We start from the raw sequence: 23,574 nt of genomic DNA, 5'->3' as shown, positions 1-23,574 counted from the left end.
AAAATTATTTGAATGTGCAAATAATGAATTCATATGGTCTAAAAGTGAAACAATAGAAAGCTTACAGTAAAAGGTCTTGCTCCCACTTCTATTTTCTAGCCACCCTGTTTCTATTTGCTATTCTTACTCCCATTCACATGTCGTGGTATTCTTGAAGAATACAAGCAAATATTTTGTTTTTTATATAAAATATCCCATTACTATATACAAAACATAGCATATTATATACTATCCTGCAGTTTATGTTTTTTAAAAACTTAAAAATGTATCCTAGGGAGTGATGTGGTTCAAGCAGTTGAGTGCTTGCCTCCCACATGGGAGGTCCTGGGTTCAGTTCCTAGTGCCTCCTAAAGAAGACAAACAGCAAGCAGACATCAAACACAAACAATAAGCAGACAATGAGAAAAAAAAAAAATGAGTAGGAAATGGATGTGGTTCAAGCAGTTAAGCACCTGCCCCCCACATGGGAGGTCCCAGTACTGTTCCCAGTGACTCCCAAAGTAAAAAAAAACCAGACAAGAGAAAAAACAAACAAACCATGAACAAATGACGAGGGAGCCGTGGGGGGTGGGTGCATGGAATAACAGTGATTTTTTAAAAATATATCCTAGAGAGCTTTCCAACACAGTTCCTAGAGTTGTTCTCAATCTTTTTCTGTAACTGCATAATATTCCACTGGATGGATGAGCCACAATTTAGGTAACCATTACCACTTGCTGGCGTTTTGGTAGTTTCCAATCTTTTGTTTTCACAAATGATGCCTCAATGACTGACACTGTATGTAAGTTGTTACACCTGTCCAACTACATCTGCAGAACAAATTCCCAGCATTGGGCTAGAGGGCCAAAGGGTGAGTGCTTCTGTCATTCTGATAGAGAATGCCAAAACATTCGACTTAAAGATGGTACTCGCCTAACTACTGACCAAAAGTCAGCAGTGTTGGCATGATTTGGGTCATTGCATATTTGAAGAGGTGGATCTGTTTTACATTCCAACTAAAATGGCTTTTATAGTTCTTAGAAAGCTGGAAAACTGCTTCATGTCTAACACCTCTTTCCACAAGAGATTAGATTCATCCTTTTTTACTGAAGCCACTGAATAATGTCAATGTTCAGTTTTTCTCAAACCTCAATGTGGGACTTCCGGCAGGATGGTGGCTGAGTGAGCTTGCCTTGCCGTCTCTCCTGGGAGGAGGCAGCTGGGCACCGCTGGAGGTTCTCCGGGACCAGGCTTTTTCAGGATTTTTTCAGGGCAGGAAGTGTCTGGACATCGATTTGGTGGGAAGGTAACGGAAAGGACTGGTCTATAAGATATAATTTGGGACTTTTCAGGAGGGGGAGGCAAGATGGCGGCTGAGTGAACTTCCCGGTTACTAGCTCCTGGGGGGAATCGGCTGGGAGGCGTCGGAGACTCTTTGGGACCGGCTGTCTCGGGATTTTTCCTGGTCCGGAGGTGTCTGGACATCGATTTGGAGGGAAGGTAACAGAGAGGATCCATCTGTGAAATATATACGGAGATCCCAGCTACGTGTGGAGGACTCCCTCCTTGGGTAGGCGGAGCCGAGGCAGCTAACACCGCGGCGGGTGGCGGGCGGGAGAGCCCAGCCCGCTGTGCCGCGGCGGGCGGCGGGCGAAGGAGACAAGCCCAGCCGAGCCTAGCCGTGCCGGGCGAGCGGCGGGTGGGAGAGCCGAGCTCAGCCGAGCCCAGCCGAGCCGCGGCGGGCGGCGGGCGGGGGACCGGAGCCCGGCTGAGCCCAGCCGAGCCTGGCGGCGGGGTTTCTGTTCTTTGTTTTGTTTTGTTTTTTTTATTTTTTTTTTATTTTTTATTTTTTGTTGTTCTTGTTGTTCTTGTTGTTCTTTTTTTTTTTTTTCAATCCTCTCTTTCTTGTCCCCAATATTCTTCTTATACTATTTTACCTTAACAATACAATAGGTCCTACAGGAAATACCTCACATTTGCTGGGTTTCCTCACCCTCCACTGCCTCATTTCTCTGTGAATAGATTTAGCCTATCTACACTATCCCCTTTCCCCTACAACTTGATATCCTCCACCATCTGCTATCTCTCCTATATTCCATCTCCCTTTCTTTGATCCACAAAGTGTCTAACTCTTAATTTCTAATACCTTTGTTTAGTTTTCCATCTGGTATTCGTCCCTGAAACTATTACCTTTCTTTTCTCTTTCCCTCTCTCACGAAAACAATAGCCTCTTAGTACGTACCACATTCCTCCCATATTCAGTCGTCTACCTCATTATAGGTACTTTCCTACTACTATAACTCTACACAATTTACATGATCTAACCTCCATCCTCCCAGAACTCATATTGTTGCTTTGTAAACATATATCACCAATACTACTTCACACTTTTTCCTTCCTTACACAATTGACTTTCCCCAGCACTAATACTTTCCTTTAAAGTGAGCTTAACTAGCAATAAGAAATTGGAATAAGAAGAACAAAGTGACAAAGAGAAGATATAACACTTACGCAAAAACAACAGCTAATTAATCTCCAAGACTAGACAAAGAAGCTAAGGAACTGATTAAACCCATCAAGAAAAAATGTTGACAAGACAGCAACAAAAATCTACAAACCAAACCAGTAATCAGGAAAACATGGCTGAATCCAATCAACAAACTGAAAATCAGGAAGGGGGGCAGGACTTCGCACAAGCAATGAAAGATCTCAGAACATTTATCACCGACAAATTTGATGAAGTAATGAAAGAGGTTAACAGCGTGAAGACAACACTTGGAGGGGAAATTGCAGACATGCGCAAAAAAATAACAGATATGATGGAAATGAACACCACAATTCAAGAAATCAAAAATACACTTGCAGCAAATATCAGCAGACTAGAAGAGGCAGAGCAGAGAATTAGTGATGTGGAAGACAGTGCATTGGAAATCAAACAGATAGTAGAAGTGGTCAATAAAAAGGTAGAAAAAATCCAGATAGGACTTAGGGACCTGAATGATAATGCAAAACGCTCAAACATACGTATTATAGGCATTCCAGAAGGAGAAGAGAAGGGAAAGGGGTCAGAAGGAGTGTTGCAGGAAATAATGAATGAAAACTTCCCAAATCTACTGAAAGAGACAGATGTACATATCCAAGAAGCACAGCGCACTCCACTGGTCATAAACCCCAACAGGCCCACCCCAAGACATATACTTGTCAAATTATCCAATGCTCAAGACAAAGAAAAAATTCTAAAAGCAGCAAGAGAAAAGAAAACCATCACATACAAGGGAAACTCCATAAGATTAAGTGCTGATTTCTCATCTGAAACGATGGAGGCAAGAAGGCAGTGGTATGATATAGTCAAGGTACTAAAGGAAAAAAATCTCCAACCAAGAATACTCTATCCAGCTAAACTAGCATTCAAAAATGATGGAGAGTTCAAAATATTCACAGATAAACAGAAACTGAAAGAGTATATCAACAAGAAACCTCCCCTTCAAGAAATTCTTAAGGGAATTCTGCAGGAAGAAAGGAAAAAACAGGACAGTCAGAGATGGAGGAGAGTGTAAAAGCAACAAGAAAGACAAAAATAGAAGGGGAAAATAAAATAATACAAACAAAATATAACAAACACAAATCCACCAAAATATGGCTACCATAAATAACTCTCTAAACGTAATAACACTGAATGTCAACGGATTAAACTCACCTATCAAAAGATTCAGACTGGGACACTGGATAAGGAAATACGACCCATCTATATGCTGCCTACAAGAGACACATCTTAGACCCAGAGACTCATGGAGGTTGAAAGTGAATGGCTGGAAAACAATCATACAAGCAAACAACAACCAAAAAAAGGCAGGAGTAGCTATATTAATATCAGACAAAATAGACTTTAAATGCGAAACAATTGTGAGAGACAAAGAAGGATACTATATTTTAGTGAAAGGGACAATTTGTCAAGAAGATCGAACAATCATAAATATTTATGCTCCTAACAAGGGCGCCTCTAAATATGTGAGGCAAACGCTGGAAAAACTAAGTGAAAGAATAGATGCATCTACAATTATAGTGGGGGATTTTAATACACCACTATCAACTCTGGACAGAACATCTCAAAAGAGAATCACTAAAGAAACAAAACATTTGAACAGTATATTAGAAGAGCTGGATCTAATAGACATATATAGATCATTACACCCAAACACAGCAGGATATACATTTTTCTCAAGTGCACATGGAACATTCTCCAAGATTGACCATATGCTAGGCCACAAAGAAAGGCTTAATGAATTCAGAAAGATCGAAATCATACAAAACAATATCTCTGACCACAGTGGAGTCAAGCTGGAAATTTGCAAGGGACAGAGACCCAGACTTCACACGACAATTTGGAAATTAAACAGCACACTCTTAGAAAAACAGTGGGTCAAAGAGGAAATCTCAAAAGAAATCAATGACTACCTTGAAACAAATGATAATGATAACACAACATACCAAAATTTATGGAATGCAGCAAAAGCGGTACTGAGAGGGAAATTTATAGCCATAAATTCATATATCAAAAAAGAAGAAAGAGCAGAAATTGAAGAATTAACTGCACATTTGAAGGAATTAGAAAAACAACAACAAAGTAACCCAACAGGAAGAAGAAGGAAGGAAATAACAAAGATAAGAGCAGAACTAAATGAAATAGAAAATAAGAAAGCACTTGAAAAAATAAACAAGACCAAGAGCTGGTTTTTCGAGAAGATCAACAAAATTGACAAACCTTTAGCGAGACTAACAAAGAAAAAAAGAGAAAAGATGCAAATACACAAAATAAGAAATGAGAAAGGTGATATCACCACTGACCCCACAGAAATAAAGACTATCATAAGAGGATACTTTGAAAAACTATATTCCAACAAAAATGACAATTTAGAGGAAATGGACAAATTCCTAGAAATACATAAGCAGCCCATACTGACGAAAGAAGAAATTGATGATCTTAACAAACCAATCACAAGCAAAGAGATAGAATCAGTCATTAAAAATCTCCCAACTAAGAAGAGCCCAGGGCCAGACGGCTTCACAGGTGAATTCTACAAAACATTCCGGAAAGAACTAACACCAATCCTGTTGAAACTATTCCAAAAAATCGAAACAGAAGGAACACTGCCTAATTCCTTCTATGATGCCAACATTACCCTAGTACCAAAGCCAAACAAAGACACCACAAGAAAGGAAAATTACAGACCAATTTCTCTAATGAACCTAGACGCAAAAATACTTAACAAAATACTTGCTAATCGTATTCAACAACACATTAAACGAATTATACACCATGACCAAGTGGGATTTATCCCAGGTATGCAAGGATGGTTCAACATAAGAAAATCAATCAATGTAATACACCATATAAACAGATTGAGAGAAAAAAACCACATGATTATATCTATAGATGCAGAAAAGGCATTTGACAAAATACAGCACCCCTTCCTGATAAAAACACTCCAAAAGATCGGAATACAAGGAAACTTTTTGAACATGATAAAGAGTATATATGAAAAACCTAAAGCCAACATTGTTTACAATGGCGAAGTCCTGAAATCCTTCCCTCTAAAATCAGGAACAAGACAAGGATGCCCATTGTCTCCGCTCCTATTTAACATTGTCTTGGAAGTACTGGCTCGAGTACTGAGACAAGAACCAGATATAAAAGGCATTCAAATTGGAAGGGAAGAAGTCAAAATTTCATTATTTGCAGATGACATGATCCTATATATAGAAAATCCTGAGAGATCTTCAACAAAGCTCCTAGAACTCATAAATGAGTTTAGCAAAGTCGCAGGTTATAAGATCAATGTACAAAAATCAGTAGCATTTCTATACACCAATAATGAGCAAGATCAGGAGGAAATCAAGAAACAAATACCATTCACAATAGTAAATAAAAAAATCAAATACTTAGGAATAAACTTAACTAAAGAGGTAAAAAACTTATACATCGACAACTATACAAGATTGTTCAAGGAAATCAAAGAAGACCTAAATAAATGGAAGAAGATTCCCTGTTAATGGATAGGAAGACTGAATATTATTAAGATGTCTATCCTACCAAAACTGATCTACACATTCAATGCAATCCCAATAAAAATCAACACAGCCTTCTTTAAGGAACTAGAAAAACTAACTATGAAATTTATTTGGAATAAAAAGAGGCCCCGAATAGCCAAAGACATATTGAAAAAGAAAAACGAAATAGGAGGAATCACACTTCCTGACTTCAAAACATACTACAAAGCTACAGTAGTGAAAACAGCATGGTACTGGCATAAGGAGAGACACACAGACCAATGGAATCGAATTGAAAGTTCAGATATAGAACCTCATGTATATAGCCATATAATATTCGATAAAGCCACCAAACCCTCTCAACTGGGAGACAATGGCCTATTCAACAAATGGTGCCTGGAGAACTGGATAGCCATATGTAGAAGAATGAAAGAGGATTACCATCTCACACCTTATACAAAGATCAACTCTAGATGGATCAAAGACCTAAATATAAGAGCCAAAACCATAAAGACCTTAGAAAGCAGTGTAGGGAAACATCTACAGGACCTTGTAATAGGAAATGGCTTCATGAATATCACACCAAAAGCACGAGCAGCAAAAGAACAAATAGATAAATGGGACTACCTCAAAATTAAAGCCTTCTGCACCTCAAAGGAGTTTGTCAAGAAAGTAAAAAGGGAACCCACACAATGGGAGAAAATATTTGGCAACCATATATCTGATAAGAGACTTATAACTTGCATATATAAAGAACTCATAGATCTCGAAAACAAAAAGATAAACAACCCATTTAAAAAATGGGAAAAAGATTTAAACAGACACTTCTCCAAAGAAGAAATACAAATGGCTAAAAAGCACATGAAAAAATGCTCCAAATCCCTAGCTATCAGGGAAATGCAAATCAAAACTACAATGAGATACCATCTTACTCCCATAAGATTGGCAGCCATGAAAAAAACAGTAGAATACAAATGCTGGAGAGGATGTGAAGAAAGGGGAACACTCATCCATTGCTGGTGGGAATGCAGAAGGATCCAACCATTCTGGAGGACAGTTTGGCAGTTTCTCAAAAAATTATCCATAGATTTGCCATATGACCCAGCAATACCACTGCTGGGTATATACCCATCAGATCTGAAAACAAGGACACAAACCGATATATGTACACCAATGTTCATAGCAGCATTGTTCACCATCGCCAAAAGTTGGAATCAATCCAAAAGTCCATCAACAGATGAGTGGATCAATAAAATGTGGTATATACACACAATGGAATACTACTCAGCTGTAAGAACCAATACACTACAATCGCACATGATAACATGGATGAACCTTGAGAATCTTATGTTAAGTGAAGCAACCCAGGCATTGAAGGACAAATACTATATGACCTCAATGATATGAAATAAGTTAACTGCCTCAGAGAGCTAGAGTCTGGAAAAGTGGCTTACTGGAAATCGGGGGGTGGAGGAAGGATGTGAGTTAATGTCTGTAGGGGTGGAATCTGTGATGAGCTGGGGGTAAGTATGAGCACAAAGAAGGGACAAAATGGGGGCAAGGGGTTACCTTCGGGTGGGGTTTTCTGGGTTTGAGGGGGGCTGGGGATGGGAAGAGGGGTAATATGGTCCAAGAAATAGGTGGGAGGGAGGGGCAACATACAAACATGGGAGAGTGCCAGAAGTTTGTTGAGAACTAAATGTTGAGTAAAACGTATCAAAGTATAAGTAGGAGGGTCACCTGGTTAGGACGCTCAGGGGGTATGGTCTGATGCAGGACGGACTCCGGAGGGAATAGCTGAAGGCTCATTTTGCCAAGGTGCGTTCTACCACTGGGTGGGGTGGACCCATATCCTGGGGAAGACTAATGCCGTCGAATAGAGAGAACTGTATCTCTCGTGAGAAAGGACGGCTCCCAGGGCATTAGATTGGCAGGCGTTGTGGGCCCTAAGGGGAGGGGAAAATGGACGTGCAATGGATAGAACAAAGGTAAATAAGGGGGCAAAAGAGGAGTTATGTGAGAGTACACGAGGATGAATATAAAACAGCTAATATTACACCAAAAACATATAGGGGACGACAGACTAATAATGAAAACCATAAGACAAAACATAGGATAACTAAAAAATTTAGAAAACTGTACAACCTAAAGTATGGACCACATAGTAAGCACAAATGTTACCTTGTTTGAAAACTATAGTTTCGGAATCTGTACATCAGTTTCAGGAAATATGATATGAATAAGTTAAAAGATTATTGCTGTGGAAGGGAAAAGGTTTTATGGTGGATCTGGGGAAATACTGTATATTGTATATACGAATTTTGGTGATCTAAGACTCTTCTGAAGCTGACATTATGTTGGGATTCACTTTACGGGAAGTTTTGGATCACAGAGTGGTTCAACAATGGCAGCGGAGGAATACTGATATGGGATGTTATTGACAGGATATATATGGTTGACAGGGAGTTATACAGGGCATATGCCCAGGGTATATGGTAATGTCTATATATACTCATAGTGGAAACAATTAAAAACAACAGCTGGGGGGGTACTGGGCTCCTGGCCGGGGGGTCACTGTTGTGGGCCCTGGGAGAGCAGCGGCAATCCTCCAGGTGCAACGGCAAGAACCAGGAAGGAAGGAGGGCCCAACAGTGGGCTCTTGATACTAATGGCTACACTTTTGAGCCAATGCACCTGAAATAAGAACAAGGCCTAGAGTAGCATTGTGCCTGGGGGTTTCCTCCTGACAGCCTTCATGTTACTCAAATGTGGCCACTCTCACAGCCAAACTCAGCGTGTAGCTGTGATGCATTCCCCCCAGCGTGGGACACGACACCCGGGGATGAGCCTCCCTGGCACCGAGGGATCACTACCACATACCAGCTGAAGAAGCAACTAGAAAATGACCTTGAATTAAAGATTCAATGCGGAACAGCAGAATATACCTGTCTACATATAATAACATGACTTCGGGAAGCGGTTTGACCTAATGTAAGGGGGAAATGGAGAGGAGAAATGAGATTATAAGGCTGTGAGTCTCTAAAAAAGAGTCTGGAGGTTGTCAGAAGGAATACCCCTATGTACAACTGAACAGAGTCTAAGAGACAGATAAGGTAGATACAACCCCAGGTATTGGTTCTTTTGAGGGATAAAGAGACCCACGGGTTCTATGGTCATGGCAGAAGGGGTTCACTGCCATGACAGATGGCCCTTCTTTGGAGCTGGTGTTTCTGCGTGATGGAAATGGACTCAGAGGGGATCTCTTTTCACAAGACTTGCATGCTACTTTATTGGAATTGTATTTGGTGCTGAGTTTAAGATATATGTAGGGGATTTGAATCTCTGGACTGATAATATGACACCCAGGCCCAGAGCCTCAACAGACTTCAGCTCCTACACTTTGACTTATTGGACTTACTCCACTCAGCTAACATGGAGTTGAAGAAGGTCAACCACCACAGCATGGAGCCTAGAGTGTCTACAACTAGAAGCGGGAAGAGTGCATCCAGTACCCATGTGGAATCTAAGCCCTCACTTGACATAGGTGTGCAATGGACACAACCAATCCAATGTCCACAGAGGAAATGTGAAATGGGTGTGGGAACGGTAGCCATGGGGGCTGCTGGGTGTGGGGAACGGGAGGAAGAGATGAGATGTGGAGGCGTTTTCGGGACGTGGAGTTGTCCTGGATACTGCTTCACGGACAATTACGGGACACTGTAGATCCCCCCAGGGCCCACTGGATGGAACGTGAGAGAGTCTGGGCTATGATGTGGACCATTGACTATGGGGTGCAGTGATGCTCAGAGATGAACTTACCAGGTGCAATGGATGTATCACGATGATGGGAGAGAGTGTTGCTGTGGGGGGAGTGGGGGGCGGGGGCGGTGGGGTTGAATGGGACCTCATATATATTTTTTAATGTAATTAAAAAATAATAATAAATAAATATTAAAAATAAATAAATTTAAAAATTAAAAAAAACAAAAAACAAAAAACCTCAATGTGGAAAAGACCCTCAATATTTTTTTCTGTTAAAATATGTTCAAATACAATCTTCTGTTATTGACCTATTATTTTTAGAGTCAGTCTTGGTAATTTAGTTTTAAACTTATTTCATGATAAGTTATAAAGAGCATTGCATTGGTGAGTAAATACACATCAAACATCTTGTATCACCTAGCATTCCTAAAAGGATCATGCACAGATCAATGTCCCCCTTTCTCAGTAAGCAAAACCTACATGTCATCATTGGGAAGCAACGAGAACATACCAAATTTCTGCAAGGTCCTGCTCAGCCCAGAAAGTCAGCTTGCTTCCTGTTTCCTGCTTACCCTGGAACCTGCCACAGATGAGGTAATGGAGATGGGACGATGGGACAGGACACGTCAGCACTCCACCACTGCCTCTGGGCAGGCTACAAAAAGTTGTAACACCTTCCTGGTTGAAGCAGTCACCCTGTCTTGCCCACAGACCGTGGCTGTGGCTTTGGGGCAAACCCCAGTTCTACCCCCCACAACAAGACCAGGTGAGCAACCCCAATTCTGGGGTCTCAGGCACTCAACTTTGCCAAGTAATCTAGTCTTTGGTAGACTGATGGAAAGTGGAAAGAATGATATCCAATTGTTGCTTAGCCCTGTCTTGGGGAGAAAGATAATATTGAACCTACTAAATAACTCTTATAAATGAAGAAAAGCAAGGTGGAATTTCTGGGTAAAGATGACAGGTTGAACAGTCCCCTCTAACTGCGCTCTTCCCTGAGCCTCGAGTACTAGGAAAGGGTTTCTTTCCTTTCCTTTGTAAAGGCATAAATCCACAGGGGTAATAGGAAAGGCGACAACAGGAATGAAATTTTGGAAGCAGAAAGCAGATGGACAAACTGATCTGCCCCCCTCCACACTCCACCCTACCCAGCTGCCACCAACACAACCCAGAACCCTAAATCCCAAGCCAGCAATTGAGAATGCTAGGAAATAACAGCAGAGTCCTTGAAAGGATGGGGAGTGGGTTCAATTCCTCAAACTCCTTTAAAAAAAAAAAAGGCAACATCAGGCTGTGGCAGGGATGGGGGAGGTAAAAATAAAGAGGATTAGGGAAGCAGATTTGGCCCAGTGGTTAGGGCATCCGCCTACCACATGGGAGGTCCGCAGTTCAAACCCGGGGTCTCCTTGACCCGTGTGGAGCTGGCCCATGTGCAGTGCTGATGCGCGCAAGGAGTGCCCTGCCATGCAGGGGTGTCCCCCATGTAGGGGAGCCCCACGCGCAAGGAGTGCGCCCCATAAGGAGAGCTGCCCAGTGTGAAAGAAAGTGCAGCCTGCCCAGGAATGGTGCCGCACACACGGAGAGCTGACACAACAAGATGACGCAACAAAAAGAAACACAGATTCCCGTGCCGCTGACCACAACAGAAGTGAACAAAGAAGAACACGCAGCAAATAGACACAGAGAACAGACAACCGGGCCGGGGGCGGGGAAGGAGAGAGAAATAAATAAAATAAATAAATCTTTAAAAATAAATAAATAAATAAAATAAAGAGGATTCGATGAGGGCTGTTTAGGAAGCTGTTAGATCTTTAAAGCACATAATTTCCCTTTTCCCCTACCCTAATCCCCATATGACTTAGTCTAAGGAGGAGGTAATACAGAAAGGGCTGCTGGCCTTGGGGACACTAGGCCCATCTGAGGACAGGGGGATCTGAACCCCAAAGAGGGGATTCAGTGCATCTTGCTGCCTGGATGCCAGCCCCCCAGTCCTCTTTCCCCATGGGGCTGCCAAGTCACCTTTGCCCTCCAGCCAGGAGCCTGGAGTTTTCTCAGCAGCATTTGACTAGCCCCAAGGGAAGATTGAAATATGCTGACATCTGAGCCCCCCAACATCTAAAGCAAGGTGCAAAACTGCACATATGATATGCTACCTTGGTGTGTGTGTTGAGGGGTGGAGAGAAAGGAAAATTAGGTTAAAAATACAGACATGCAAATTTGTTGGCCTAAGTATAGCACTCCACTATCCAATATGGGGCCATTTAAATTCCAGTTAATTAAAATGAGATTTTAAAAATTAGCTCCTCAGTCACACGAGCCACACTTTTAAGTGCTCACTAACCACATGAGGTTTGTGGCAACTGTACTGAACAGTACAGATACAGAAAATTTCTATCACAGAAAGTTCCACTGGACTGTAGAATACCTCTGGGGAAAAAATATAAGCAACTGATTACTGGCTACCTCTGAGGAGGGGCCCTGGGGGACAGGAGGTACACGGGGACTTTCCACCAGATACCCTATTGTCATTTTTGAATTTAGAACCATGTGCATGCATTATATATTTGAAAAATAAATATTTCAACATACAGAAAAAGAATAACCCTTTCACTGGTCTCCGCCTCTTGACTTTCTGGAATATCTTCCTCATTTCTTTTATAAATATTAAAGCAGGCCAACACCTAGACATAGGAGCCAATCTTGGTTTAACCTAGATTCCAAGCCTGCCTCCCAAGTGGCAGCTGAAAGGACAATCCCCCCACATGGAAGACTTTCATTTATGAAAGAGCTGCATGTCGCAGGGGCACTCTACGTAGGGTGTTTCCAGGGACGAGCAGCAGAGGCTGACTTACGTAAGACAGTGGTTAATAGCCCAGTGGGTATGTGTTACCATTTTACAGAGTTGCACACTGCCTTGGGCTGGCCCTCCACCCTCAGGAGGCTGAAACTACAGGGGAGAGGCCTGAGCCTCGTTTCCGAGCTGGGAATGGCAGCGTGGTGAAGAGCCTGGCCCTGGATCCAGACTCTGCGGGTCTGCAGCCGGGCTCTGCTATCAAAGAGCTGTGTGACCTCCAGCTGGTTACCTGACCTCCCTATGCTGCAGTTTCCTCATTGTTAGCTCAGGATGAGAATGGTAGACTCAGCCTAGTGCTCTGGCGAGATTTAAATGAATTAAAAGTGCTTAGGGTAGTGCCTGGCACATGGTAAGTGCTTGATAAATTTTCGCTAAAATTATCCATATTGTATGTGGACAGAGGGAAATTAGGGCAGGAAAGGGGACTTCTTTCAGAGGGGGCCTGGCTTGAATCAGGGATGGTTCCTGGGTGGGAGATGGGACGTGAATCTGGGGAGTGGGTTCACATCTCGGCTGCACCCTGAGTTGGGGCTGCTTCCAAGAATGAGAGACAAAGCACAGCCAGATGGAGAAACCAGCACTTCCCCCACCCCTCCTTTTTTTTAACTTCATGTCCACCTTAGCCCTGAACTTGCATCAAGGCAGCAGACATAGTCCTCATGGACGGACACTCTCCTTGCTATTTTGCCAACACGCCAAGCTTGCTCGAGCCTCTGGGCCTTTGCACTCACTGCTCCCTCTGCCTGGAACTCTCCTCCCCCAGATGACAGAATGGGTGTCCCCTCCCTCCCTTCCGGTCTTCTCGGCTCCAATACCATTTCCTTCGAGCCGCCTTCCCTGACCACTGGAATGAAAATGGCACACTCACAAAAAGCACTCTCAGAGCCCTCACCCTATCCTTCACGACACTCAGCACCCTCATCTACTTCCTGGCCTGCGTGGGCGTGTCCTCACTTTGGGAGTACTCACAGCACTCTATACTTATCCTTTGTGCACTGTCCATCACGTCCGCTCCTCTTCTTCCTAGCTCCAATCCTACTAACATCATATTACACTGGGGTGTGTCTAAGGGCCTATTTCTCCCACCAGAACCATCCACACGTGGCTATTTAGATTTCAATGAACTAAAAGAAAAATTTCAGTTCCTTGGTGCACTGGTCACATTTCAAGTGCTCAATAGCCACCTGTGGCTGATAGCTACCAGGCTGGAGGGCGCAGAACCGGGGAACACTTCCAGCAGGGCAGCAGGTTCTACTGGGCAGCACTGCGCTAAAGGGGGCTCTCTGGGGTAGGGCCCACGTCTGTCTTGTCCGTGGCTGCAGCCCCAAGGCCCGGCACCCACGAGGCACTCAACAAGCGCACACTGAAGGAAGGAATGGTTGAATGAAGGGGGTGGGTGAGGGGGTGGATGGATGAATGAATGAGGGACCCGTGGGGCTTTGGCGTGGCTCTCCCCCACCCCTGCCCTGCCTCTCCCGAGACCCCACCTTGGCCTCGGGGTCGGTGCGGAAGAGCCCCTCCAGCACGTGCAGGGCGTCGAGGACGCCGTGGTCACGGCCCTTGCAGTAGGAGAGCAGGCGGCGCACGTCGGCCGGGGCCACGAACTGCTTGGAAATCTTGTTGGTGGTGCGCACGGGCAGGCAGGCGTTGGCCAGCAGGTGGCCCGGGCGGAAGTAGTAGGCGAACTCGAGCGGGCAGGCCGGGTGCGAGTGGGTCAGCTGGCACTCCGTCACCACGAGGCGGTCCCGCAGCGGGCTCAGCTTGACGATGATGAAGGCCGGGCAGCCGGGCTGGGGGGGCCTGCGGGAGGAAGGACCACCGCCGCAGTCACATCACCCTGCTGCCCCCTTCTTCCTTTCCTCTCCTTTTTTTTTAAGTTAAGGTTTTCTCAAGTATATAGAGAAGAGTAGAGGGCTGTAAGAGTAAGCTGGCTATGTGACCTTGGGCAAGTTACTTAAAAGTCTCTGTACCTCAGCGTCCTCCTATGTTAAAAGGGGGGTAAATAAGAATACCTATCTCACAGGATTATTGTGAGAATTAAAACAGTTGATGTAAGTAAAGCACTTGAAGGCAGGGTATGGTAAGCACTATGTTTGCTACAGCAGTTTCCTCCACCCCCAGCTTTATAAAAAAGGAATGAATATTTTATTATGTTTGCCTCAAACAATTTTGAGAAATAAAATAATCCAGATACCCTTATATGTTTCTGATTTTGTGCAAACAGTATCAAAAATCACGGCCCTCTGTGAACAATCTCCCAACAAATTCCCCAACCTCCCCCACCCCCAAAGGTAGTCACTATCAAATTTGAGTGTTTATCATTCCTGCACGTTTTTCTCCCGCATCCATAAACAATGGAAGGCATGCATCAATATTAAGAACTTAGTAGATTTGAAAAAGCTCAAACTCATTAGTCATCAAGGAAATACAAAGTAAAACTCTAAGGAAGGAACTGCTGCCACAAAGCCACCATAATGGCCAAAATGAGAGACTGATAACATCAAGTGTCTGCGAGGATGTGGAACAACTGGAATTCTGCTACATTGTTGGTGGGATTGTAAAATGGTACAACCACTTTGGAAAACCGTGGGGCGGTATCTACTCAAGCTGACCATATGCCTCTCCTACGACCCGGCAATTCCGCTGAAGATAAATGTGTGCCTAACGCCACCTAAAGACACGCGGCACAATGTGCATAGCAGCACTCCTCATGTTAGCAGAACACCTGAAACAACCGAAATTTCCAACGGCAGAGTGGAAAACTAAATTGTGATTATGTTGCTAAAATAAAACACCAGTCAGCAAAATGACCAAACCATTGCTATCCCCTACCACGAGTGACTCTCACAAACCTGCTGTATAAAAGCCAGACACAAAAAAGAACATATGGTATGATTCCCATTTATGCAAGTTCAAAACCAGGCAAAACTCGCGGATGCTCTTAAAACACTGGACAGTGGCTGCCCTCGAGGAGTTAACCCTACGACGGGCACAAGGGGTCCTGTTAGGCCTAGGGGTGTTCTGTTTCTTGTTCTGGGTGCTGGTTACTTGTTTATCTTATTTTGTGAAAATCCACCAAGGTACACACATAGGATGTGTGTACTTTTCTGTTATATATATTACACTTTAAGAAGTTTACATTGAGAAACTTTGCATTAAATGTACAGCATTGAGCGAGGCAGAATAACGGTCTCTGGAAGATGTCCATATCCCAAACACTGGAACCTGTGAGAATGATACTTCACATGGCAAAGTGGACTTTGCAGAGGTAACAAAATAAAGGATCTAGAGATGGGGAGATTATTCTGGATTATCTGGGGTGGGGACAGGGACAATGTAATCATAAGAGTCCTTATAAATGAAAGAGGGAGGCAGGGGGATCAGAATCAGAGAGATTTCAAGATGCTAGAAGAGACTATGTGCCAAGGAACTCAGAGAACCTCTTGAAGCTGGAAACGGCAAGGAAATGAATCCCCCCTTACGCCTCCAGGAGGTAGGCAGCCCGGCCGGCACCTTGATTTTAGAACAATGAGACCCAAGCCAGACTTCTGACCTCCAGAACTATCAGATAATAAATTTGGGTTGTTATAAACTACTGAATTTGTGATAATTTGTTACAGCAGCCACAGGAAATGCATACAAGCATCATACGTACATATCCTTTTGTGGCTTTTTCACCCAACAACATATTTTCAAGAATTTTCTATGTTATTTCTTTCACTTGCTATATAATATTGCACTTCATGACTCTGCCAACAACTAGGTTGTTTCCAGTTCTGCCTTCTTATAAACCATGCTTCAGTGACCACTCGTTTATACAAGAATCTGTCTAGCAGAGTGGTTCTAAAACTGCGGGACATAGCCATTACATGAAATCAATTTAGGGAGTTACTATCAGCATCATAAAAAATGAAATAGAATAGGAAAAAGAAATCAGAGCACGTTTCTCTCATATTTAAAGCACTAACTATTTTCACTATTGGGGGTGACATCAGCACTTTTTGGTGGGAGATTTTATACAGCAGAGCAGAGGTCTGCGGTTTTTCAGTAAAGGGCCAGACAGTAAATATTTCACTGTCTGTTGCAACTACCCAGCTGTTACTATATTGTGAATGTGGCCATTGATGATATGTAAATGAATGAGTGTGGCTGTGTCCAACAAAACTTCCTTTGCAAAAATGAGCTGCAGGTTGGATTGGGCCTGAGGCCTTCCTGGTTCACAGACCACTGTAACACAGATTGTTCAGGGCACAGAATGTAGTTAAGAAGCCCTGGCTCCCAGCATGCAACAAAAAATACTTGCATAGTTTTTCCAAATGCCCCTCCCTCCCCTTGCCCCCCGCAAGGTGGGTGAGTTTGCCCAGTGGCTTAGAACAACTGATATAAATTCTTAAGAATTTTGTCGTTAAACAAGGAGGGGATCCTTGACACACTCCTTTTCTGCTAAATGCATGAGGTATTTTACCTAAAATAAAGAAGTTGGGTCTTTTTGCCTTATTTAAAGAAACAATAATAGTACAAATTTAGAAAAAACATAAGTGTGCAAATTATTATTTAAAAATTGTATCATGGCCATGGTGGTACCAGGTAGAACCAAAAAGAAAGTGCCAATAAGCAATCTGACCTACCAACATGGCAAAGCACATGGGCTTCTACCCAACATATTTTCCTAGAATAACTCATGAGCTTTTGTGAAACTCCCTGGGTGGCCTCTTTCAACCTAGGGTGTTTCGGCCCCTGGAACAGGTCCCCGCTCACAGGGAGGCTGGCTCTGCTGTGAAGCTGCCCATTTGCCAGAGAATAGCCCTTCCCCTCTGTGGGCTCACAGCATCTCACAGAACCGTCGACTGCCACCTCAGGTCACCCTTTCGACAACTTCTTTCTAACCACCCTGGGAAGTAATGCCACCTACCTGTAAATATAACTTGGCAAGGGCAGGGCTTTTGTCTATTTTGTTCACTGGTGTATCCCTGGCACCTCACAGGTACTCAGTAAATACCTGATGAATGAATGAGTGAACCCATTATATAACCCAGACACCCTGTCCATGCTCTGGTATACATACCCTACACCACCCCATCCCAAACATCACCTACCAAGTCCTGTCCGTTGTACCTCTAAACTCAAAACCATCCACGTACCACCCCTCACCCCCCCATTTCCACTGCTACCAGCCTACTATAAATTATTTTCTTCATCACAGAATGTTCTTCCCCCTTCTTTTCCCCTAATGAACTCCTACTCATCCTTCAGGCCTCTGGCAGGCCTTCCCTGACCATCTCCGGGCTAGGGCAGATTCCACTGCACATTGGGGTGATGATTTGATTGATGCCTATCTTGTCCACCAGAATGAAAGTTCCCCACTGAAACCCCAGCATCTAAACCCCCCCACACACACATACATAAATGCTCAAAAACAAAAACAACCAAACCTTGGATGAATGGACAAACAGGTTGCGCTCGTAGGACCGAAAAATCTTTAGGATGCTGGCACATTCAACTCTCATATTGAGAATCCATGATTTAAATAAAGATGGGGGAAGGAGCGGGGTGGGGGAAGATGGAAGGAGGAGACAGGGTGGCAGTTAAAAGCAAGAGCTTTGCGGTCAGACTATGTGGGTCTGAATCCTGGTTCTCCCTCTTGACAGCTCTGCTATCTTGGAAAAGTCCTTTAACCTCTCTGTGCCTCATAATAATACTAATAATAATACCTACCTCACAGGCTTATAGAGAGGATTAAATAAGAGGATTAAATTATATAAGGTGGTGAGAGAGGAGGCTGGCATCTAGTAGGCACTTAATAAATGGTAGCCATTATTAGGAAAATATTCCACTTCTTTTCCTTCTAAAAATACCACTGTGGTCATTTGATTTGCATTCTACTGCACAATTTATTTATTCTTGATCTTTCAAGTTTTCAAGATCTCTTGGTTTTCAAAGGTTGATATGTGATGCAAAAGGATGAGAAAGCTGTTTGGGTCAGGGAAGAGCTGAGAGAGGCACAGGGAAGTGGGGGCGAGGAGAGACAACAGGGATGAGGACTCGGAGGGGGTGCACTGCACAACCTCTGCTTAAAGGGGAAGGAGGTGCTGGGAATAAAGCCCCTATCTGTGTTCACTGGACCCTTGGCCCAGCTCCTTCCTGGCCTCCAATCTGTCTCCTCCATTCCATTCCCCAGGTGGCCCAAGAGGGTCTTTCTACACCCAGAGCTGCCTCAGTTCAGAGCCCTCCTGGGGCTCCCTGGTGCCCCCAGGATAAACTCCCAGGCTGGACTCAGGCCTGCCAAGTCTGGGCCCTGACATCCTTGCAGCAAAACCTGCCTCTTCTCACATTGACGTCTCTCTGCCCTGCTCAGGGGCCTAAGGGCTGTAACACTGGAGAGGCCCTGTGTGAGCAGCTGATGGGGACAGGGAGCTGGGAAATGAGGGCCAGAAGGCCCATAATGGCTCATCGATCACCCCATGCTTGGGTGCCCCCATGCAGGGGTGACCCCACTGCCCACCCAGTCACCACACCTGAGTCCAGGGATCTACCCTTGTCCCCTCTACAGCCTGCCAGTCCCCAGTCCCTTCCCTCCTGCCCCAACTCCCTCTGATATTTGGTAGAGTGCTTGGGGCAGTGACTGCACACAGTAGGCACCATGTGTTTGCTAAGCCAACTGCATATTTAAATACATAAACAAATAAGATCCTTCTATGTTCTTCTTACTTCCCAACTGGTAAGCTCCCAGGTCCCCATTCCTCCTTTAACTTCCTCCCTTCTGCTCCCTCAACTTCTCACTGCTGGGGGGTCTGCTGGATTTGCAATTTTGTTTCTTTGTCTTTGCACCTCTATGAGGTTCAAGGGCAGAAATCAGCTCTGGGTTCCAGGTGGCCAGTGAAGAGCACACAAACAGGTGATCCCCAATATGTTATATTGAATTGGGTTCTGTTAACAAAGAGAGCTCCAAGACTGGGCCTGAGCTGCTTGCGAGCTCTAACACACTGGATTTCTATGTGATTATATGTGTTTGACACTGTTCTGCTTTCATATCTCTGGGTCTTTGTTTCTAGACTAAGCAGAGAGTAAATGGAAGAGAAGAGTAATCCTACAATAAATGTTTAAATAGCTATGGATGAGAGGAGCTGGCAGTCAGAGAATGTTCACTCTGTGCTAGATGCCCTGCAAGATACTTTACATGTATGAACTCAGTGAATCCTCACAAAACCCTATGAGCTAGGTATTTACTTCCCCATTGTCCAGAGGAAGAAACTGAGGCCCAGAGAGGCAAAGTTGCTGGCTCCAGAGTCCATCCCTTCATTCCCTCACAGCTATCATTTACCAGCTGCCCCATTCCAGGAACTCGGATAAGTGCCTTTCTGGGTGTGATCTCACGATAACCCTACAGGTTACTGCCATGGCCCTATTTCAGAGATGAAAAAACCGAGGCTTGGAAATGTGAAGTCTGTGGCCCAAAGGAAGTGGGTGGGCTCATATCAGGCAGCGTGATGGGGTAAGCCTGTATTTTTAAGCACTCCCTTTTTGTCTATGGTTGGGCTCCCCAACCGAGGGCCTCAAACGCATACATTACAGGGGCCCAGCACGCAAAATAAGGAAGTGACACTGCCAAGTGTGAGGCAGCAGAGAGGCAGAGTCTGGAGCAATCCTGAGAGCCAAGGCTCCTCTCCAGGGGGTGGCCTCTCCAAGGGGTGGCTGTCTGTTGCACAGGAATATGGACTTAGCCTCTTCGTTTCAAGGGAAACCAGAAACCCAACTGCCTTATGGAGAATGTTCCCACTTTAAAACTGGGATCATTAAAAACATTCCTGGCCAGCTGGGTGGGTTCCCTGGCTCTCTTGGGGATTTCTCACCTGCTTCTTGACTTTGCAGCATTACCTAGTTGTAGGCCCCAGCAAGGTGCCTGGCCTTGTATTTACTGGATGGTTGGACCATTATTTTGCCCCCGTGGCTTTCCCTGCAGTTCAGTCCCCAAGTCTCTGTTCTGTTGTGTGTGTGCAAAACCCGGCTCTCTCCCTGTTTTTTTCTGGCTTGCTCTAGCTCCATGTCTCCAGGTCTCTGGAATGTTCTGTCTGTCTGTAGGGTGTGTGAGTCCGTCTCACTCTCTCTGCCTCTGCCTTTTTATGGCCCTCTGGCAAAGCCTGGGCCACTGTCTTTACCTGGGTGCTGTACTTTGTCTCTTCCTGAATGTGCTTCCCTCCTGGCCTCTGGCCACCTCTCTCTAAGAAGGGTTTATCTGTTTTGATCGGCCTCTCTCCCTCCATCCCTGGGGGGGGGGGGGCTCTCCACCCACTCCTCCAGCACACCCCCTCCCTCCCAGCAGGGTAGCGGCTCAAGCTCACGCACCCCACGGCGGGCCGGCTGGGAGCACGCACGTCCTTGCACACGAGCCGTACGTAGCTGTATTTGAGCACGTCGATGAGCGTGTACAGCGGGGGCGCGCTGGCCCAGCGGCAGCGCGCCAGATGCATGGAGCTCTTGACGAAGAAGAGCGCCAGCCGTTGCTGGCACCAAGCATCGAAGAAGCGACTGAACTCTGCCCACGAGAAAAAGGCCCGCTCCCGCAGCTCCTGCTCCTCCTGCCCAGCCGCTGCGCCGGGCCGGGGCTCTGGTCGGTCCATCCTGGGGCGCCTGAGAGAGGAACAGCTGGGTATCAGAGCCGTCCCCACCCAGGGTATCCTACATCCTCCACTCTTGCCCTGCCCCTGGGTGCTGGTGCCTCCTCCCCGGTGGGGACTGGGCCGGATACGCCCATCTTTTTCCGGGTATGGTCTGTCTTTGGCCATCTGTGCTACACTCACCCTGGCAGCTAACTCTGGGACGGTTGGGGCCTGTGATCCTGAACCCAAATTCCAACTCTAGTTTCTTCCGAGAAGTGACCCCTGGATCCAGCTGGGGTCCCTCTCTCAAAATATGGCTCAAGTTTGTTCCCAACTACCATCTAAGGTCTCCTCCTCTGCAGATGTGCTTCCTACACTTGGTGTTCCCCGTTCATCTGGAGTTCCCCCATCTGACTCCACTTGGCTGTAATCCCACGTGCCCCACATTGAGCCGTGTCCCCTGCTAAAGATGTTCCACATCCATATACATCTGCCCCGCCCCCCATTCCAGCCTCGGAACCCTTATTCCCAATTGGGTTCCTCATGCACCTGTAGCTTCCTCCCCAGACGAGCCACCAAGAGCGCAGCTGGTGCCTGTCCCCCACATATGACCCCTACGTGCCAGCCAGCTGCTGCTCCCGCTTCCCGGAGACACTCCCATCTCCAGGTGTGCTCGCCACATCGTTAGGGCCCCTTCGCCCACAGGTGCGTGCCCCATCCACTTGTGGCCAATTCTCAAAAGTGTCACCAATATTTCATCTGTGACCCCACTCTTCCCTAGAGGCGCCCTCCCCAGATGCGTACAGCTGGGTCCCGTTCTGTCAGCTGCGGCCACCATCCTCCCCAGATGTGAGTTCTTGTCCTAGATATGGCCCCTCATCCTCAGATGGGCTTCTTCATCCCAGATGCTCTCCGCGTCCAGCTGCGTCGCCCTCCATGCCTCATGTACACCTTCCAGTTTGCTCCCGCTTCCCCAACCCCGTCCAGCCCCATCCACCGCGGCCCCTCCCAGCCCCGCCGTCCCACCCAGCGGTGCCTCTCCCCTCCCCCAGATAAGTACCCTTCCCGCCCCTCCCCACTCACCTACCCGCCCCGATCGGCGTCCGCCTCCCACAATGCCACGCGCCGCGGCCCGGCCCTCGCTCCCGGGATGCTTCGCGAGGCCTCCCGCCTCTCTTCCCGCCGTGCCTCGCGCCGCGGCTTCCACCGAATCTCCATTTCCCGCCGCCCGTCACTCCTACGACCCGCAGCCACACCTGCTCTGTCAGGCTTGGGCCATTTCCCAGCGAGCTGTGCGAGACGGCTCACCCCACTTCCTCCTCTTTCCCGGCCGCCTCTAGGTCGGGGGACTACAACTCCCAGCGTCCTCTGGGCGGCGACGGCGGCTTCGGGCGGTGCTATCGTCGCCCGGACCTCGCCCTTAGACTCGGCTCCGCCCCCAGCCGTCCAATTCTGCGCGCGAATTCCGTGGCGCGAATTTGGGCTGCAGTCGCGCAACGAGCGGGTCCGAGTGTGGAACTCGGGACGGCGGCTCGCGGGGCCGGCGCGAGGCAGGTGAGGCTTCCCGCGAAGGGCTGGGGGTAGCGCGCACCGAACGCTCGGGGCCCAAGGCTTTGCCGGACCGGGGCGGCTGCAGAGGAGTGGGGAGTGCGGAGCGCCAAGGCGGCCGAGGGCGCGGTGGAGACCGGTGAGCCCGGACAGCTGGGAGGGGGCTGCGGGGCGCTAGAGGGGTCAGGGAGACGCTCGCGGGAGGGAGAGGGGACGGGTAGAGGGCAAAAGAGAGCGAGAGGCTGTCGGATCCCGGAGGGTGTGAGGAGAGGCTGGAGGGGCGGACCCGCCTGGGGCGAGGAGGAGCCAGAGAGGTGGTTGAAAGGGGAGGCCCGTGAGTGGGCGGGGCAACCCGAGAAGGCTGGGGGCGGGGCCACCTAGGGCGGGGCGGGGCCGGAGCGATAGTTGGGGGATGGGATCCGGGAGAGGACGGTGAGTGGGCGGAGCCAGCCACAACTAGGACCACCTGGGGGGGCGGGGCCACCGGGGGCAGAGAAGGTGGTGAGTGGGCGGGGCCAGCTACACCTCTGAAGGCCCTGGCGAGACGGAACCAGGAAGGGGGGGCAGCTGAAGGCAGGCAGGGCTGGCGATGAGAGACTGGGCCCAGCTGGACGGAGGTGGGGCTGGGGAGAGGCCAAGTGGAAGGTTCAGGTCTAGGTGAAGACCTCATGAAGGGTCGGGAACTTTCTGGATTGGGAGAGGTTTGGGCTTGTGTCTGCTAAGGGGGCAGAGTCAGGGTAAGAACAAATAAGGGGCGGGTCTAGTCGGCAAGAAGAGGGCCACGGT

The 23,574-nt window shown here is 46.7% G+C and overlaps 2 protein-coding genes across 7 annotated transcripts in view; one reads left to right on the top strand and one right to left on the bottom strand.

The window, feature by feature from the left end:
• The window catches only part of ZSWIM9 (zinc finger SWIM-type containing 9), a 31,378-nt gene extending 8,904 nt beyond the window's left edge, over positions 1–22,474 (bottom strand). Inside the window, exons 1-3 of one of the 3 annotated variants that reach the window (XM_058280500.2) lie at positions 22,328–22,474; positions 20,987–21,271; positions 14,131–14,443 (exon numbers count right to left, since the gene is read on the bottom strand). In XM_058280500.2, the coding sequence (XP_058136483.1) occupies positions 14,131–14,443; positions 20,987–21,271; positions 22,328–22,458 (729 nt within the window). In that variant the 5' untranslated portion in view covers positions 22,459–22,474. Of the gene's footprint in view, positions 1–14,130; positions 14,444–20,986; positions 21,272–22,044; positions 22,178–22,323 lie in introns of those variants that run through there. The other 2 variants (XM_058280501.2, XM_058280502.2) reach the window with 2 other exon arrangements.
• Positions 22,475–22,667: 193 nt separating this feature from the next.
• LIG1 (DNA ligase 1) overlaps positions 22,668–23,574 on the top strand; it is a 62,278-nt gene continuing 61,371 nt past the window's right edge. Inside the window, exon 1 of one of the 4 annotated variants that reach the window (XM_058280505.2) lies at positions 22,668–22,794. Coding sequence is in view for 2 of the 4 variants with exons in the window: in XM_058280504.2 (XP_058136487.1) it covers positions 23,378–23,405 (28 nt within the window). In the remaining 2 variants the exon portion in view is untranslated. Of the gene's footprint in view, positions 22,795–22,881; positions 22,928–23,330; positions 23,406–23,574 lie in introns of those variants that run through there. The other 3 variants (XM_058280507.2, XM_058280504.2, XM_058280503.2) reach the window with 3 other exon arrangements.

This window comes from Dasypus novemcinctus, chromosome 18 (genome assembly GCF_030445035.2).
Source record: "Dasypus novemcinctus isolate mDasNov1 chromosome 18, mDasNov1.1.hap2, whole genome shotgun sequence".
Classification (NCBI taxonomy): Eukaryota; Metazoa; Chordata; class Mammalia; order Cingulata; family Dasypodidae; genus Dasypus; species Dasypus novemcinctus.
Note: the sequence above shows the minus strand (reverse complement) of the source record. Positions and strands in the feature narration are given on the sequence as shown.